At 34.4% G+C, this 21,225-nt stretch overlaps 1 protein-coding gene across 1 annotated transcript; it reads right to left on the bottom strand.

The window, feature by feature from the left end:
• Nucleotides 1-2,029: 2,029 nt before the first annotated feature.
• Nucleotides 2,030-7,737, bottom strand: LOC138335007 (uncharacterized). The gene is made up of 2 exons (XM_069283899.1): nucleotides 7,077-7,737; nucleotides 2,030-4,996 (listed from the first exon to the last, which is right to left on the bottom strand). The coding sequence occupies exons 1-2, from the start codon at nucleotides 7,089-7,091 to the stop codon at nucleotides 3,692-3,694; spliced, it is 1,320 nt and encodes a 439-aa protein (XP_069140000.1). The 5' UTR covers nucleotides 7,092-7,737; the 3' UTR covers nucleotides 2,030-3,691.
• Nucleotides 7,738-21,225: the final 13,488 nt, after the last annotated feature.

Here is a 21,225-nt window from a genome sequence, read left to right as displayed (position 1 = left end):
TTTATACAAAAGCCTACTCCTCCTAAACCCTTGAGTGAATTACATCCATATTTGGTGTGAAACATCCTTGGGGAAGGACAATAATATTTTATATAAATGAGATAGGTCCGACCCCTAGGGGCAGAGGGGCGGGGCCCAAAATGGGAAATTTCTTAATTTAAGCTTTTAAATCCTACTCCTCCTTTATCCTTGAATGGATTTCATCCATATTTGGTTTGAGACATCATTGGGGAAGGACAATCATATTTTATATAAATGAGCCTGGTCCGACCCTAGGGGCAGGGGCGGCTCCAAAAGGGGAAATTTTCTTAATTTAAGCTTTTAAATCCTACTCCTCCTTTATCCTTGAATGGATTTCATCCATATTTGGTTTGAGACATCATTGGGGAAGGACAATAATATTTTATATAAATGAGCCTGGTCCGACCCCTAGGGGCTGAGGCCCCAAATGGGGAAATTTTCTTAATTTTAGCTGTAAAATCCTACTCCTCCTTCATTCTTGGATGAATTTCATCCATATTTGGTATGAAACATCATTAGGGACGGTCAATCATATATATATAAATGAGTCTGGTCCGACCCCTAGGGGCTGAGGGGCGGGGCCCCAAAAGGGGAAATTTTCTTAATTTAAGCTTTTAAATCCTACTCCTCCTTTATCCTTGAATGGATTTCATCCATATTTGGTGTGAAACATCATTGGGGAAGGACAATAATATTTTATATAAATGAGCCTGGTCCGACCCCTAGGGGCAGAGGGGCGGGGCCCAAAAAGCGGAAATTTTCTTAATTTAAGCTTTTAAATCCTTCTCCTCCTTTATCCTTGAATGGATTTCATCCATATTTGGTTTGAGACATCATTGGGGAAGGACAATAATATTTTATATAAATGAGCCTGGTCCGACCCCTAGGGGCAGAGGGGCGGGGCCCAAAAAGCGGAAATTTTCTTAATTTAAGCTTTTAAATCCTTCTCCTCCTTTATCCTTGAATGGATTTCATCCATATTTGGTGTGAAACAACATTGGGGAAGGACAATCATATTTTATATAAATGATTCAACTAAGGAGTTCCTTGTATTGTTTATATTAACCGTTAACCAATACTTTATACTGTGACTGTTGTTTTGTGCCATGAGTCAGATGACCGTTAAGGCCCATGGGCCTCTTGTTCGTTAAAGTATGAGAGAAAAAGAATCAAACATGGGTTTGTCAGGTGGACAGGGATATCTCAACCTGAGTGAAAGATTTTGACCATCAACTCTCGGCAAGCCTCTGGTTGATTAGCCAAAATCTTTCGCTCGGGTTGAGATATCCCTGTCCACATGATAACAGGCCCATGTAAGATTCTATAAATCCCTTTCTATAGTTAACCTGTTATAAACTTAAAATATGTCTATCTATAAACTTAAAATATGTCTATCTATAATCTAACCACCTACGCTTCATCGTATTGTATAATGATTTAGCTAAATTATACTGGAGCTCATCTGTCTGTAGAATATAATAGTATTTATCTCTGGCACTAAGAGAAGAGAACTCATCCGATATTGAACTCGCTTGTGTAAATAAATTTGAACAAATGTCACTATAAGAAGCACATTCACAAAGAAAATGAATTTTCTAAACAGAACAGGGCAGAGTCTCTGTTCCTTTAGTAGGTTAGAATAACTGTAAAATAAATAATTACTTGTATGAACAATTAAACATTTTGTTATGAAGTGGAAAGAAGATTTGAAATCAAACAAGCTCATATACCAGTACCTTAATTACATTCAAGGTCATGACCTTCAAATGTGAAGGTTAACAGAGGGTCAGGACTGGGGGAACTCTGATTCCTTTCAATTACATGTAATTGGTTTATAGACAAAATTGGTAGTACTCGGTTTTAGTTTCAACTTACAAGTAAAAGGGCAAGTGAACTCTTGCACCAAGGCACATCATCTGTCATAGACCTTTAAGGCCCAGTATTATGTTAGCACCATATAAATTAGTAATTTATGATTGTGCAAGATTAAGACATTAACAAAAAGTAATTTGTTGACAACATCAGTATTAATAGTTGGATACAAAGGTGAACATTTCCTGGTTTTACATATGCACACATTGTAACTAAGAGGATAAGTAAATGTTCTACAATACAGGTAGTAAAATTTCTAACTATCAACCCCCCACTTTTTTTAATATCATTGATTATCAATCAAATTGTTTCCTATTACCAGTATTATAATTAATATAATTATGAACATGAGCACAAAACCATGTGGATATCACTAATTTTAGTTATTGCAAATGTAATTGCCATAGGTCAATAAATGTTGATGAGTTATTTCTTGTTTGGTTTTCATTTACTGTAGAACCAGTGATAATCGTGAATGTATTATATTGTGACCAAACACACTAGAGCTACTTGCAATTTTACTGTATGAATTTGAAATTGAATGAAAAATAACAAATGACAACCAACATAATAGGGATAATGTGTCAGCTCACTTAGATTAAATAGGGGAAATAGACAGTCAGACAATTGTTTTAAATTTCTACTTCTCATTATAAGTACCAAATGGATATTCACTAAATAATAGTTAGAAATGTCCTAAGGAGATGTACAAACAGATTTTTCATTAATGATGACTCTGACCCCTGGAGCCAAAGTGGCTGTGTCAATAAGGGAAATACTGAAGAAAATTTTACATTTGTACATACATTTAGAAGACTTGAGACTTTGTCTCAGGTGATCTAAAAAAGCCCATGGCCATATAGGTTTTTATTGGATTGGGAAACATTAAAAAAAAAAAAAAAAAAAATTTTTATTTAAACGATATTTGTATACCACTTAGTTTATATTCATGAAGACCTGGGCCGTGCACCATAAAACTTTCTCAGACAGATCTTTTACTGATCAAGTCTATGTAAAATCATATACTAGAGTAAAAATTCTGTCTGAGAATAGTTTTATGGTGCCGGGCCAAGGTATTGGGTCTGTGACAAGCTGGGATGAAGGGCTACCAAGTTTGTTAAAATTAATGTGACCTTAACTTTCATTCAAGGTCACAGGGGTCAAATACACTTATATCTTTAAACGACTTGTGAATAACTGAGAGGCCTAGATACCTGATATTAACCCTGGGATGAAGGGCTACCATATATGTGTGTTCAAATGAATGACCTTGAACCATGACATGGATCAAATAGGCTAAAATCTTTAAACAACTTCTTACAAATAAATCAGAGGACTAGAGATCTGATATTGGGTCTGTGACGAGCTGGGATGAAGGGCTACCAAGTTTGTTAAAATGAAAACCTTGACTGTCATTCAAGGTCACAGGGCTAAAATCTTTAAACGACTTCTTGTGAATAACTAATTATAAGAGACCTGATATTGGGTCTGTGACATGCTGGGGCAAAGGGCTACCATGTTTATTAAAATGAATGACCTTGACCTTTATTCAGTGTCTATTAATTTATCAAAAAATAGTTCTTTGTATTGCCTTAATTGTTTGCCACTACTTTATTCTTTGAGGTGTTGCATTGTGACAATAGTCAGATGACTATTACAGTAAGACTCATTAGCCTCTTGTTGGTTATAAAGTTAATCCCACACACCAAACCGTAATTTATTTCTATAGGTATTAATTAACTGTCATTGTTTAAACGTATTACTCTCAAAGATGTTACATAATCATTGATTCCAAAATTCACATCAAAACAAGGAGAACAACTTCAAGTGCTAACATCTGCATACACTGTTCATCAAGTTCAGCTGGAGAACCAAATATAGGCCTTTCATTATGCTCTCCTCTTAGGGCTTCTGAATTGAAACTTTCTTCGCCAATGTTATTTAAAGCTTCTTCGTCTAGATCCGCACCAGTTGTATTTTGAAACTGACCGGCAATCCAGAGAGCTTGAGGGGATGATTTCACTGTTCTGATTCTGTGAGCATCCCATGCCTGAGACCATACATGAAGTCTTCTGTTAATTTCGTTCATGTATATATAGTGAAGAGCTTGCAAATGAGTGATGTCCAAGCAGTCCAAGATTCCCTGGTCTTCCATATAATAGAACAAATTGTAAAAAAAGCTTAAAACTCCTTCATAAACATCTCGCCAGAGACGTTCAATCCGTTGATTGTGCGTACTTTTCCCCGTTATAAACCCAGTTAATCCTCTCTTAGATAGCATGAAGTTTGCTACATCAATATTTTCCAGACCTTTATCAGAACGAACTTTATTTGGTGTGCCATATTCAGAAACACCCGACGAAAAACATTGAAATACTGTTTCAGATCTGTTGTTGTCACAACACTTCAAAAACATGATCTTTCTGCTAAAACCATCGATGCCACCTGCTATTACAAACCGCCACCTAACAAGTTTATGATTTGTGTCTATGTGCCACAAATGATTAGGTGCCAAGACATTATACACACGTCTGTGGAGCCGTCCCTTGCATCTCTGAGATACTCCTTTAGAGTCTATACGGTGTATAGAATCCCGGATACGCCATCTTTGAACTTTGATATGTAGTTGCTTGGATAAAATTTGCTTTATCATATTTTCACCACAAAGTGGGAAATCTCCACATATTTTTTTTATGTTTAGATCAAGCATATCATTGGAAATGTCACAAAATGACATTTTACTTAAATTGTAGGCACGCATTCTACGATAAACTGTGCTTTCAGAAACCTGCAGTATCTTGCATATATCAGATATTTGAAATCCATTGTCTAATAAATACTCTAGTGTACATTTTGGGAGGTCAAATACAGGTGCCCTGCCATCCAATGACACTTTGGCAGGAGGAGTGTGACCATACTTTACACATTCAGTTCTAAGTTTCATCATGTCAGAAGAGTTGACTATACCCAATGTTCCAAGTTCAACAGCAGATAGTTTTCCAACAATATCTGGCGTTATTTTCTCTCTTTCAAAATTGTTGTATGCATGGTCGAAGTCAAGCTTCTTGAGAATAACTGACATCTGATTGTCCTCCATTTTTCGCTAAAAAGCAAAAACATAAAAACAGATTAAATCTTTATCTATATATACAACAAAAGAAGTTATGAGGCTTTTCTGTAATTCATGAATATATACAAAAAAAATTACATTGCTTATTCAATATTGATAAAAGCACATTTTACATTGCCTGCTAATGAACATGTTTTTCTTTCTTTCTTTTTTTTTTTTTTTTGTTTGTTTTAAATCGAAGGTTCCAAGTCTGCTAAGACTACATTTTGGATGCCATTGGCCCATTGGTGACAATGTGACATATCACTTCATTCAGAAAATGCTCACTAATTTGTTGAACAACAACAGGCCCATGGGCCTTAATAGTCATCAGACATTAAAAGCTTTATGAATGGGTATATACGATGCCTTTTACAGGTTGGGCACAAACCTGCATATGGGTAACAGTTACCTGTCTGAGTAATCATAAATTACCCAAATGAGGAATTATGTGAAAGAAAAATCCATGAAGTTTTAAATTTTTTTATCAAAAAAGGGCGTAATAATTTTGATATGGCACCATTACAAACATAACTTAGTACATTTTTAAATGGGACAAACTTCATTGATTTAATTTTGGTAAAAGTCACAAAAAAAAACAGGTTACTATGGTGCTAACAAAAGAACACAGGTAAAACTCATTCAACCATGACATTTACATTGAACTTCCCTGATGGGCTGTGCACTGTAGTCAATGGAGAACACAGGTTTCTGAAAATTAGTTATAGATTATATAATCATGGACCAACAAGAAGAGTGCCCCAAGATCATTTTTAGACATTTTAGAGGTCTAGATAAAAAAAAAAACGATAAAAAGTCTCTCTTCTACATATACAGTGTGTATGTGTTTGAATACTAATGGTGAAATCTATATATAGATATAAAAATTTCCCCTTTATCGATGCGTCTCTAGTGCGTAGTTGACGCCAAAGATAAACTAGTGATTACTATACGATGCCTCCCAAGAAGACAGATTTTTAATCCGGCCAATGAGATTGCAGTGGAGGCCTCGCTCACGCATATTACATGTATATATCCTACAGACAGTATGAATCTTAATTAAATAATTGTCAAAAATCTACAAATGCAGAGTAATGTTTGTCATAATGGGGCTTAAATCGTCTTTGTGACGGCACTTTGTATAGATGTGTAGGATGATTTTGAAAGGAAAATTATCGCTCTTTCCAACGGTAGTAACCGTTTTTATGAAGATGTGCTAGAAATGTGTTTTTATCGCCGCTTAAGGTAGGCAGGTTAGAAACTTTGAGTCTGTGAGCTTTGGCCACCCTTCTCGTATATCGTACCATGTACTGTAAAGTATGATTTTTATCGTTTTTTTTTTATCTAAGCTTAGACCTCTAAAACGTCTAAAGATGGTCTTGGTGCACTCTGGTGGGTCCATGGTTATATAATCTGTAACTAATACTCAGATCCCTGTGTTAGGACACTCTGGTGGGTCCATGATTATATAATCTATAACTAATTCTCAGATCCCTGTGATGGAGAAAACCTAAATTGTCATCTTACAAGTTACAACAAAATGAGACAACAGAATTTGACATTTCATGCATAGAAACATAGAGTCTTACTCTTTGTTTAGTTGTAAGGCATTCTAAAAATTATGACGCCGTTTTTAATATTTTTTTTTAAAAACAACATAAGGCCTACTAACCAGTATGTGTTTTATTTTCACAGAATTCCTCAATTGGGTAACTTATTGATTACTACAAACAGGTAACTACTCAAATAGGTAACTGTTACCCATATCATATGCAGGGTTGTACCCAATCTGTTTTTAGGTCATGCCATGGTCACTTATATATGGTATTTAATTAAATCAGTCCCGACTCAAATCGGCCCTATACATACCGGTAAGTTACAATTCAACGTAGATCTAGACTAATTCATCAACTGCTTAAAAATATACAAACTAACGTTAACGTCATTGTACCCAAATTGTTACTGTACTGGGACCCAACCAGTAATCGTGATTGTGTGCATATCCAACTGTGCGTATAGATTTTCGAATGTCTGGAGCTGCTGATAAATACTTCATGATAGAAAATTTACAAACCTGCAGCATCTGCATCAAAAGATCAAGCTTCTACACCTCGTGTCATGGCGGTAGTGTCATGGTGGCAGACACATGACAGAAAATAACCCCGGTAAAAAGTTCCGAATCGGAGTCACAGAGACGCTTACATCACTCATACATACAATGAAACAGTACAATCATACAAAGAAAAAGTATAACCATACAATGGGAAAGTATAACCATATAATGGAAAAGTATAATCATATAAAGTATATATGCAATAAAATAATGATGTCTGTAAATAATGTAAAGTAGAATCATACAATGGTAAAGTCAAATGAAATAAAGATGAAATCAAATAATATAACGATAAATGAAAATAATACAATGATAACACCAAATAAAACAATGATAGATGCAAATCAAATATATATGTCACCAAATCAAATAATGGTGAAATCGATTGATATAATGGTAACAGAAAATAATACCATGACAAATGAAAATGAAACAATGGTTGAAGTAAATGATACATTGGTCAAATCAAATCAAATATAGATAAAATGATACCAAATATTGATAAGATCAAATCATATAATGATACAACCAAATCATATAATGATACAACCATATCATATAATGAAAATACCAATTCATATAAGTATATTTGAACCATACGAGACAGCTATGGCGTTCCATACCCCACCCTATCCCCCGAGTATATATTTCCGGTGGGGTCACACTGACCTTTAATTTATGACGCTAAGCTGTGTACAGTGTGTCATAGAGGTCAGCATGTGGTCAATATCAGCAGGTGCTTGGGTGTGCCGGAGGGAGTGAGGAAGAACAGGGGGTAGTACAAGTGTTATAGCTGCCAGACTCCTCTCTTGTGACGCTAGTCCAACGAAACTCATCATATTGTACGTGGTCATGGAAATACTCAGACGAAATGGACATTTTGAACACATAATTGTAGATCAAGCGGTCCAGGATTGTGTAGTTTTAAAATTTTCAAAAAGATATCATGTTCATGAAATATCATCATGACGACGATAATTGAACTGGTTTAAAATGGATTAACAGACAAAGGAAACGTGGCGTATGGAATCATGCATATATATATATATATATGGCAAACACTTAATTTCTAATGAGGGACTAGAGAACATGGATTTGCTATTTGTGTCAATGTAACATGAGGAAGATAGCGTCACCGATAGAACAGTCGAAAGTTTGGCTACAATTTAGGAAGATGTCGATCAAAGACGTACATGAGTATAATAAATCCTTGATGCACGACGTGACCGCAACTCTTACTAAGGAGTAAGGACTCCAAAAGGACTCCCCAAGTCTGACGTAATATTTATGAGTGTCCATAATTCTTTTAGACGAATCGGACATTTTCCGGTAGATTCTGAAACATTCCTATTTTTGGAGGAGTTCGTGAAATATTAGTAGATATAAAACGGAACCCTGTCGACATCCCAACTACTTGACTATATGGAGTGCACGATTTGTACGATATTTTTTGATGAGGGGTACAAAGACGATATGACACCGCTTTTAGACAAATGTGAACAAGGTAAGAAATTTTCCAAAAAGGCACGAAATGAATATGTAAGTTATAATGTACATGAAGACAACTTTAAGAAATGATTTTGAAAAAAATTTAGATGCTGATAAGATAATCTAAAACAAGCGAAAATATGTTGCTGTTGCAAATACAAAATACAATATGTTTGTAATTATTTTTTAAAGGTTCTGCGACAACCGATGATATACTTTAATTGATTGACATAGTCAGGATAGCCAAATGGATATAATAATACAGTCCTCGACAAGGCCTACACCATGACAGATATCGACCAAACATCGGAGGTACTAATTAGTACAGAAGTGTTTTTATCGGAGACAAGCTTCACCAGAAACAATCATCTGTATCGACTCACAGTTTTACAAGAGTGAAGAAAGTGAAATGATGGATGACTACACGGAAGGGTGAGATCAGTTGAAGTATTTCAACTTGTTCTTATTTTTTTTTACAATTAATATATTTTGTTATTATGATTACATATTTTGAAACAGGCATTTCATATTTAAAGAAAGGAGAGACATTAATTAATTTAAAGTTCGTTTTTCTATTACTTTTTCATTTATATTGCTAAATATAAAGAACGCGCATGCGTATGTTTCCTGAAATACTTCTGAACCTTTAAATTGTTTCAAAATTTAATCAATACTTTTGTTATAATTTGATATTTCTATATATCCTCTACTTTTACGAATATCAAATGCCTGAAGTGTTAGAAGTGCCTAAATATGTCTTTAGGAATGAATTAGATATTACAGATTAATGTTCATAATTATTCATATGTTATTGTGTGTGGGTGTATAAGCGCAACGTATGATTTAGTCTGTTCCACCAGAGATTTAGATAGTAAATATAAAATATTGAATTTTCTATCTCTCTGGATCCACTATTTAAAAAAACACAACGGTTTTGCCGCAAATGTTACAAAATTTTTCTTTCGTGTTTATTGTTCAGTATAATCAGAGATTTATATTTTATATATTTAAATCTCTGGTATAATGCAATATTTTTGCGAATTTCATTTATTCTAATATATAATATATAGATAGGCCTATTGACTGAAAATAAGAGTAACTACGTATAACATGCAATTTCAAACAATTTAGTGACAAAATGCCTATATAGGTATTTTCCCTACACTTTGAAATATGTACAGTGGTACAATTCCAAGTTACAAACATTCATGAACAGTATAACACCTCATCTACATTAATATCTACATGTAATATAAAATGAAGGGAGATAACTCCAATAAGATTATATTGCTTTATTAAAGAATTACAATCAGACTATAGGTAATAGACAACAAAAATATATAACTTCTTTTAATAAGTGTAAACGATACAATGACCCGTTCCAAATATCACTTTGTCACTGGTTTCTCCATGATTAAAGGATAAACGTATTTTTACATGTCCCAAAAAATTATCTGCCATCCAGATTGCAATTTTTATCTCCAATAAATCGAAACCGAACAATATCCTTTAATTGTTAAATACAGATCACTATTTAGGAAAGTCTCATTAAACAAAAACAAATAACGTTGCAGGAGTTGAAATGAAGACATGGACTGTGTAGGTACAGTACGTGAGTCAGTGAACTTGCAATGTTGATTAAAACTACATATATTGCTTGTTGAATAAAACGTTTTACTTTTCGGTTCATCCTGTTAGATGATGAGGCAAGAATTGGCATATCATCTCCGTCCTGAAATAAAACAAAAAAAGTTTTATTTTAATAGTTTAAGTTTCAACCAGTAAGTTTATGCATTTATATTGAAGCCTAGATGATAGTTTAAACAGCGCATTTCTAATGAAGGTTGTTCTTAGTCTTAATCTTTACATAATGATAGATTAAAAATAAACTCGACAAAATAGCATTATGTTACATTATATATATATATATGTTTTATGTGTATGCAATGTAATTTACAGTTTTATGTCGGCAAATGGTATCTCTTAGATATAGAGAAAAAGTCAATAACATACCAGGTAAATGTATAGTAAAAGTCAAATTATCTCATTCTCCAGATCGATCACGAAGTCATCACCATCTTCGGATGATGACATTGTGTCGTTGCCATCGGATGGTGACAAGTCTTATATAAAAAAACCATTGTCATATCATTTTAATAAAATTATAACGGAAACTATTGGTAACATATTGTAACTTACCAAACAAAACTTTGCAATTTCATTTCCAAATATAACGGTACATATTAGTATCTCCATATCATAACTATTTCTTTCCAACTTAGAAAAAAATTGTTTCGATTTTGAAGAATACTTATTAAGATAATTTATATAGATTTATTAAATAAATGTGCTGTCTTAAAAACATAAAATAATCATTATCTTAATGTACCTGAACAGTTAAGATGATAAAATCTTTACTAGAGAGGTAAATTTACTTTGTATACTACTTACCTTGGAACACGACCTCGGCTGTTTGTATAGATGAACTATATATGCTGCTCCGAGCTTTCAGAAACAAAATAAACATAGATATATAAATGTTTCATGTGCACAGTTTCATTATAATTATTATCCACGATTCGAATTTCCAAAAGAGACATACAACGTTGATTATTGAATGAAATTGGTATAAGAATCTTTATTTAATTTTGCTTTCTATGTAGGTATTTGTCTGTGAACTTATATATAATAATGATTTCTTGAAACGTATTACTTTTCGGTTCATCCTGTTACATGGTGAGGCAAGAATGGGCATATCATCTCCGTCCTGAAATACGAAAAGGTATTTCATATAATTTAAGGCTTAGCTTAATTACTATTATGGATTCAATTTATAGAAACAGAAAGCAGCTGTTATTTCCATTTAAACAAGTCGACAAAAAGACTTTGGTTTCAGTTACATATTTTGCTTGAAGTATCTGACTTTGATTCTGTGCGGTCATTTACGCGTTTGTACCTGCGCGCAATTAAAAAAACCTTAAGAAAAAATACTTTGTTTGCATTCCCCTGAAGGCCGTTCTTTGTCTTCTTGCTCGCATAATGATTAATAAAAAAATAAAAGTAAAAACTCGACAAAATGGCAGTATGTTAAAGTTTATATACATATTATATGTATTATATGTACAATTTACAGTTTTATGTCGGCAAATGGTATCTCTTAGATATAGAGAAAAGGTCAATAACATACCAGGTAAATGTATTAAAACTCAAATTATCTCATTCTCGAGATCGATCACGAAATCATCACCATCCTCGGATGATGACATTGTGTACGTTGTTGCATTTGGATGGTTACAAGACGTACTTGTCCAATTGGCAAACCTGCGTCTTTCAGGTCTTTTTCATCTAGATTTGCATGGGCCTCCAAAATTTTTACAGTTGAAGCTGATAGCTTTTTATGAGCCGCCCAAATGCGTACTCTTTTTGAATCATCAATGTCACCAACCTGGGATGAACTGTCATTTGAGTCGGCATCTACTTCACTCATTATATACCGGAGTTATTGGTTTAATCTTTAAAGAATCCATAAAAAAACACTCTATATAGCTAGCACGCTATTATGAATAAACGCCTTAATCGCCACGCCTCGCTGCTATAGAGTGATTCTCTGTTGTCTTAAGATGGACCCTGAGTCCCAAACTCCACTTACTACAACAGGATTTGATTGGTCAGTGTAGTGAATGACCACCACATTGATAGGCTCTTTACCACTGTCACTCAAATGCCATACCCCCTCCATCACCTGGGGGCAGGAGTGTCAATGTGGTAATAACCATCACTTCTAAGTGCAAAGGCACCTGATACAATCTCCCTTACCCGGCATCCCCTAGGGAGCCAGGGGGTAGAAAGTGGGTGGTTCATAAACTACACTGATAGCTTATGTTACAACATATACTTGGCTCCCATCCCCTATCTTAATAACATATTAAAACATCAATACTTCCGATTACAACATTCTCCCTTGCATCACCTGGGGGCAGGAGTGTCGATGTGGTAATAACCATTACCTCTAAGTGCAAAGACTCCTGATATCATCTCCCTTCCCTGGCACCCGCTAGGGAGCCAGGAGGTAGAGAGTGGGTGGTACAAAAACTAAAATGATGAATTATTATGATCATGATACAACTGTACAACACAAATTTGCAATTGGTAACTTGTTTTTTCATAGTCTTGTCCAATTGGCAGACATGCGTCTTTCAAGTCACTCTCTTATAAATAGGTAAGGGCCTCCAACTGTTTAATCCCAATTCTAGTAAAATTTCTAGCGTAGAATCGAAGCTGAGAGGTTTTTATGAGACGCCCAAATGTGTTCTTTTTCGGAATCATCGAGGGAGTAGGGAGTACGACGACTGGTTCGCCCTTAGTCAGTATAATGTGACCGACTGGGATGTGTTGCTTGGTGTTTTCGGTGGCATGCTTCAGTGATATAGCACTATAAAATGGGCAAGAATTCCACTTTACAAGAAGACAAAACACGAACATACCACATTCTCTCAAAGCACACACGCACGTCATACATGCAACACACCGCATACATGGGAGGCCGTCCTTACATGACCCTGACTCTTAATAGGACGTGGATTTAATCAAACAAACAAATAAACAAACTAACAAATTCCACATTTATGTTTAGGACTTGTTCTATGGTTTGACTTGACGTAATAAAAAAACTGCATGAGTGTAATCTAATATTAATAAAATACAATAAAATAATAAATAACAAAAAGTCAATAATGATTATGATCATTCCACTGGTAAATCCCAATATCAAATCCAACTTGTTAGCTAATTCAACCAGAATAACGAAAAGCAGACAATAATTATTTATATACATTCCACTAAAAAACACTGCTGAGAATTCGTTCCATTTATTGTCTTGATGATTGAACTTAAAAAAAAACTAAATATATATGTAATAAAAGACATAAATGAATATAATATAATGTTTTATAAGTAAATAATAGAATATTTATGGATATATATGTGTTTGATTAATAATACAGCAGCTATATATAAGACTTAGCACATTTGTAACATTACACGAATATAAGTATCCAAATACATACAGACATTCACGCATAAACACATAGTTGCCAACTACTAGTGACCATTTGTGAGAGATGGTAGTATAGACTCTAGACTGGCCACCAGTCTCTATAACATTAAAAATGATATCATTAAAACTTGACTTGGGTATTTTTTTTCTCTACTACATGCCTGATTGTAGCACATCTTTCAATGTTACACCATCAGATATTTCTTGTAAATAAATGGCATTGACTCCTTTCTTTGAAATGCTCTCGGTGTTATGTGAGGTACTACCCAAACATCCACGTGAATCTGAGTTCACCTGAAGGACTATACACAACAGTAGATTCGGGCAAAATGGTTGTGTTTCGGGCACATTCTGATATTGAAATATCAAGGTGTGCCTTTAGCAGAGATCCCACCTAGTATTTTTATATTGTTTCAATATGTTTAGTATTGTTGTTTGAATTTGTGTAGCTACTGTGACCGGTTTCCGCGGACCAGTAGTGTACTGTAGACTATAAATCATGCAACACTATCTCATAGTTTATATACCAAGACCGATGTCCCCTCAGTATTATGTTGATCGTGTGCGCGCGAATCAATCGCATAATGTGTTTTTAGTTCAAGCATTTCGCTCGTATGTTGTGCGAACGTGTTGGTTCGTCTTATTATATAGTTGCATTATGCATGTACATTGTAGCATACAGTGCATTTCAACTTATTAGTTAGTCTGAAATGCGATCGTCAGAAACAGTTCATGAGTAATTGGAAGGTCATTAATAGGTATGTGCCTGGTGTTTAGGCTCCTCCTACAAGTCATTATCGACCAATGGGATGAGTGGATATTTATGGTCGCACGTGTTGCTGTTTGGGATTGCGCTTACACCATAGTTGATTTGCATTATCATAGATTTAATAATTTAATGCAACTATCAAAACTACTACATTCATTAATTAATGAGTTGCAATATTATATGGATCGCTTTGTGTATTTCGTCAAGTTCCAGTTTACGTGCTGGCTTGACTGTGACAAGTCCATAATTTATTGGGGAGTAGGTGTCAGGGATAGTCTCTCTGCCTGAGTTTCAACCACCGTATCTAATTTTAAGGCCATTAGACTGCACGTTTGGTGTTGGTGGGGGTAAACCCGATGGCTATTATATGAGCTACCGTTATCTTATCTCGGTTGTTAAAGATTCAATAGCAGCCGATCAGCCGACATAATAAACTCGAGACTGTTGTCAGTCGCGGGTTAATGTATTAATTAATGCTCTTTGTTTTGAGCCTTCTATCATTACGTATATTTTGCTTTCTTTACGTAACTGGTTTTATATTCATTTACTTGTTTGTTTTTAAATATTATTTTGTATGATCAAATCATGGGTTGTCAATTTTAATGATGGCTCTCTGTCAAGAGTCTTTTCCCGTTTCGTGTTTTCGTCATTTTCTTTTTATTCATATTTGTTTAACTATCATGAGATCGTTGATGATGTCAGATGTTCTGAGATATTTTTGTTCTTTCTGTATGATACAATAGGCGGCTTAAATGTCTCTGAGCATTCGGTGCTTTTAATAATCAAATGCCAGTGTTTCGTAATGATACGTCTGATTTTTCGACTATCTGGATTATATTTCGTTATCATCACCAGAGGCACATTCATATTTCTATCCGTATGGTTGCTGTCGATTTTGACGACAGGTAGATAAACTGGTATTGATAGAGGTGTCTATCTCTTTGCTTGAGGAGCCTCTTTTACGCAGTCTTTGTTTAAATTTATTGAGGCTGGTCTCCAAGATTTTTGGATCAGATGTGTTTCTCATATGGCGTATACATTCGCCCTTTATAAGTCCTTTAAATACAAAACCTGGATGAGCGCTTGACCGGTGAAGGTATTGAAAAGTCTCAGTAGGTTTAATGTACATTTGGATATCAAGGATATTGGAAGCCCTGAATCTATTTCCTTTGTAGACTTTGGTGTCTAGGAATATCATCTCTGTTTCTGAAGTATTATACGTGAATTTGAGGTATTCATGCTCGGCATTTGCGATTTCGAAAAATAGCTTTTTTTGTTCATGAGAGCAAGCAAATACCATGAATCCATCGTCTCTGTATCGGTAATGTAGGAGTATACTATTCCGATATGGATATCTTTCTATATTGCCATTTCAAGATTTCATACATTCGGAGGTCGCATATTTCGGGACTTGGTATAGCCCCCATTGCATTGCCTATGACCTGTTTGTAGTATTGTTTGCCGAATTGGAATTCATTGTTTTCCAATAATATTTTGAGAAGATAAGTAATGTCTTCCCTTGGCGGCATTGATAGAGTATCGGTTTTGTGTTCCAGTGGAATAGCTCTCTCTACTGCCTCGAGAAGTTCTCCGAAAGTCATATTCGTGTACATACTTGTTACGTCATATGAGACTAATATTGTCTTTGATGGAAGTGGTATTCCTTCAATTTTATTGATAAAGTCTTTAGTGTCTTTCAAGTATGTTTTTTGTTTCTGTACTAGTGGACCAAGAAAGTTGTAGATAAATCTACCGATTTTCATAGTTGGCGAGTTGCATTGTGATATGATTGGGCGACTCGGTATCAGATGATGATTCAGTAGGGCTTTACAGCTTACATATTTATCAAAATCATCCTGTTGGAGTTTATGTATTTTCGGTAAGAGGTACAACTTTCCGGGTCCAGTTCGTTTCATGTCTACCAAATATTTGTATGTGGTACTATCTATGGACCCGTCATTGTACATTGTGTTAAATTTTCTCAATGATTTTTTTTCTATAATATGTTCTGTAGAGTGATTCTCAATCGGAACATAGTGTTTATCATATTGTAATTGTCTGAGTCCTTCCTCAATGTAATTTTCTTTGTTCATTGTGACAATCATATTTGATTTATCTGCCTTTTTAATGACAATGTTTTTATTCATTGATAGGCTAGTTAAGGCCATCCTGCCTTTGTTTTTGACATATTGTGGCATTGTTTGCCTTTTGTAAGTTTACTTATCTCCATTTGTGTGGCAAATATATAGTTTTCAATTGCATTGTTCCTACAGTACTTTTGATCAAAGTTCGTATTTTGGTAGAATGGATAAATTTGTTTATCAGAACTAAAATTGCCGAACAGATATCGGCACCGCATTTTGCGCGCAAGTTCTTTGAAGTCAATTAGAAGTGCGTTTGTTGTGTTTACACTTTTTGGCAAGGGGCTGAATTTAAGCCCACGGCCTAATAATAGGACTTCATTGTCAGATAACTTATAGTCAGAGAAGTTTTTTTATGTATTTTCTTGCTTCTGTATATTTGAATTGAGAAGCTCTCTCCCTACGGGATTTTCTAGATTTAGACCTTTTTTGTTTGGACTTTCTGCGCTTTCGCGTCTTATCTAGTCGCCGGTTAGCCATGCATGACTGGGCGGAGTACAGTAGTGTGCCGACTTGTCACTATTGTTTCTATTTCATGGTTTTGGATTTGACCAATCAGAGAAGGTGTAGTGTAAATTTGGCCCTTCAGACTTGTTTTCTGTTCTTAGTATGCAAGTAACATTTTGATACTTTCTTTTTTTGTTTACAACTTATTTATTGGTTGTATATATATACAGAATAGGTTTTTTAATGTATGCATCATTAATTTAACGTTTTGTTGTGGTTATAATTTAGATGATTACTCCAAAAGGAGTATAACATGGATTGGTTATATCTTATATTTCATATGAATATGGACATAGAGAACGTACCTGTAGGTTCTCAGTGACTTGCTCCAATGTAGGAGTCCTATAACTAGGTATTGTATTTTATGGCATGTGCGAGTAGTCTCGTCTTATCGATGATGTCCTTGCGGTGCGAGTCAAAGCTCGTCTTATTAATTAAAACGTACCTGATTTCAACGAACACTATAACACAGAGATGATGTATGGAAAATTAATGTATTATAAACATTATTTTACAACAATTTCACCAATGTGGTTTCAACATAGATTAGAAACATCCTTTTGAATAAACACTGATTAGCCATGTCTTTATAATTCACATTTTTCTTTAATGGCTGGACAATTTTTCGGCTAAAGCTTTCAGTTCCTCAACCACTGAAGATTGGGATGATGTTGTTTTGGGCGATAGCTCCATGGTTTTTTGTAGGGTGTCCTCTTATCCCCTTGTGGCATCCTTTTTTCCGACCGGGGCTTGGATTTGAATCGTTCAAATTCATGTTGCCAGTGCTGCTTTTTTTCTAGGGTTAACCCAAGTTGATGAAAGAAATCAACCCTTATTTTTTGCGTTCCTTCGTTGTTTTGTGTGGAAGTGAGCGATTGCTTCACCTCCTCCACTAATTTTCTTATTTCAATGTTTTTTGACTGGATACCTGTTTTTGCAGGTTTTTATAAGGCTGCTGGTAACAGACTGCAGTCCTTGTTTCTTTAGCTTAGAAAAACAGTCGTTGAATATTCTCGTGGTCGTGTTGTCACATTTTGGGTTAAATTTGAATGTGAAGTCCATGACGTCCACGTGGATGTTTGGGTAGTACCTTACATAACGCATCAGTGCTACTAATATAATCACGCCTACTCTCTTATTGGGTTAATTGCTAATTATAACCACCCGGTTTATAATTGGCGGTCTGTTGTTGCTAATTATAACCACCCGGTTTATAATTTGCGGTCTGTTGTTGTTGGTTGTGTACTGTTGGCTGTCGTACAGCTGGTTCCGACCATACCGTGCAGAAGTATAACTCTGACACCGGCGAATAAGGATTAACTTTAATCATTTATAACATAATTGAAACTTTCCACAGAGAAAGTACCACGAAATAAAATAGTCTTGTGGATATTTATAGAGAACGTAGAATTTCACAGCAACATCATCAATGACCTGTCTGGAAGGTGCAGCTTTTATGGTCATAACACTTGCATAACCATACATAATGCTTATGCTTAGTTGACGTTGACACTTAAAACATAATGGAAAAAAAATGAAAATTAACACATAGTTTTCAAACACCCACAAATTTCTATTTTAAGAAATATAATTTTTCCATTAAATAATACAGATGAAGATTTTAGGATTAACAAAATACATTTTTAAGTGCACATGTTTTTTTTGCAGTAAAAAAAATCAGAATGATTTCAAATAAATTAAGTTTTAATGTTATAATTATTTGGGCATTAATTCAAGAATATCTGTAATGTGCATATGAAATTCAATGATATTTTTAAAGAAAAAAATGCTTAGAAACATTTCTATTAAATGATACATCCTGAAAAATGAACCTATTATTCGTGTTTGTTAAATCCATTGCTGTTAATTTATCGAAACCCTATACATATATGCTTGCATTTCATACCAAGCTGGATACACATTCCCTAGGTGAAGGACACATGGCAAATGATGAGTGAGTGACCTTATAAACCTATTTCATTTGTCTAGGAAGCTGTTCCTGTTATTTACATCACAGGGATCTGAGAATTAGTTACAGATTATATATAATCATGGACCCACCAGAGTACCCAAGACCATTTTTAAACGTTTTTAGAGGTCTATATCAAAAAACGATCATGTGATTTGCATATACATGTAGGGGGAATTGACTTGTAGTCGCGTTTTTTTTTTTTAAAATTAATTTCTCAATGGCGGGATATCACAGTTGTACAATACTTATATGAACTGACTCTATAGTACTTCTATATTTCGCTGGTGAACATATATATACAATTGTATCTATGTAGTGTTGAGAGTTGGTGAACATACAATTGTATCTGTGTAGTGTTGAGAGTTGGTGAACATACAATTGTATCTATGTAGTGTTTGAGAGTTGGTGAACATACAATTGTATCTATGTAGTGTTGAGAGTGTTGAGAGTGAACATACAATTGTATCTATGTATTGTTGAGAGTTGAACACTGCAATACAAGGAAAAAAACCAGCACGTAACGTTACACAACTACATTACAGGATGTATGTACATTATCGTATTTTTTTTTGGTATTTAATCGAAGCAGTGTGTGCGTTTCTGAAACCGTGTACAATTTACCTGTCCTACATCTTGAATGTATCACAATTTAAAGACCAAATCTATGTACGTTATTATTCATTCATCTTTGTAACCGCAAACATTTACATTGATCGAACATTGTACAAACGATCTAGAATAAAGATGAAAAACAAGTACTATGACATTATTCCGTGCAGATAAACCTACCATATCGAACGGTCAAAGATTGTCTTGTAGTTCAAGTTTGTTAACATGCCTGCCATCTTGAAACAGTCACAATTGCTAAACCGACAATTGCCGAAGAGTTTCGTAGATAGGGCCACAGGGACCTGGCACAAATATCTAACCAACAATAATATATATGGTTGGATTTACTTCCTTGTCCCATATTTACCATTTGAAGTAATACGTATCCAACAGACTTACGTTTGATTGGATCCCGTGTCATCTGGAAAATCCTGTTGATATTACTTCTTTGACCCCTATATATGTATTATAGTATCAAGGGTATGAACTCTACGGTAGAGAAAAACAGACATATTTTTGTATCCGAGTTGTTTTTATAAACGGGCTCTACATATCAGTGACGCATATCTAACATTAAAGTTATATGTGCCGTAACTGGACAAAAAATTTGATATGTTATTTTTTCTTTATTAATCTATTGAAAACCACAAGGTTTGACGAATTAAGCTGTGAAAGTCATTCAAATGACTTCAGATGCCTTATAAATATTAGCCTCAACACATATACTGTAAAGTTGTTGTATTTTAAGCGTTATGTATGTTTAGATGGAAACATACCTGCAATTATAATTTTACAATTACTAATTGTGAAATGAAATTGTAGACCAGACCACAATTTGGCTTCATGGTCTGACTGTATGTACTCATTTCAATTCACTATAAATACAAATATAATGATTTTTGGCAGTACTGCCAAAAATCATTTTCAGCTCTTATATGTGCTTGTAAAATAAAAACCTATGGATAGAAAGTAGTGTAATTCTCAAAATGATGGTTACTTTTGGTGATGAATAACAAATTAAAAGCTCATCTTGATTCGTGAGTATGAAAAATACGGCACCTATAACTTTAAAAAGAAATAATTGATACCATAAAACATGTATATACTATTGACTATAAATTTGTGTTAGGTCCCTGTGTTTAGACTTGCACATCTAAAATGTTTGTTTTTCCCGTGCGAAGTTGATCGGGTCACGACAATTACGGAAGCGTTTCGTATGTTCACTGGAGTTTGACGTTCTGTCAATAATAGATAGTTGAAATATATATAAAAAAAATACCTCTATATATACTATTTATATAATGACTTATGTATAGTATAAATATAAGAAATACCTCAATATACTATTTTATATAATGACTTATGTATAGTATAAATATATATAAAAAAACACCTTCTATCCTATTTTATATAGTATATAGGGTATTTTTTTTATATTTTTTTATACTATATATTATTGACAGAACGTCAAACTCCTGTGGTATGTGCCTTTAGCCTATACACTTGTAGCTAACTAAGTATATCGATCGGGCCAAGAAAATGTTTTCCGGAGTTTCCGTGAATTTTAT

The sequence above is a fragment of the Argopecten irradians genome, chromosome 11, assembly GCF_041381155.1.
Source record: "Argopecten irradians isolate NY chromosome 11, Ai_NY, whole genome shotgun sequence".
In the NCBI taxonomy this organism is placed as follows: Eukaryota; Metazoa; Mollusca; class Bivalvia; order Pectinida; family Pectinidae; genus Argopecten; species Argopecten irradians.
This window is presented reverse-complemented; position numbering and strand designations above follow the sequence as displayed.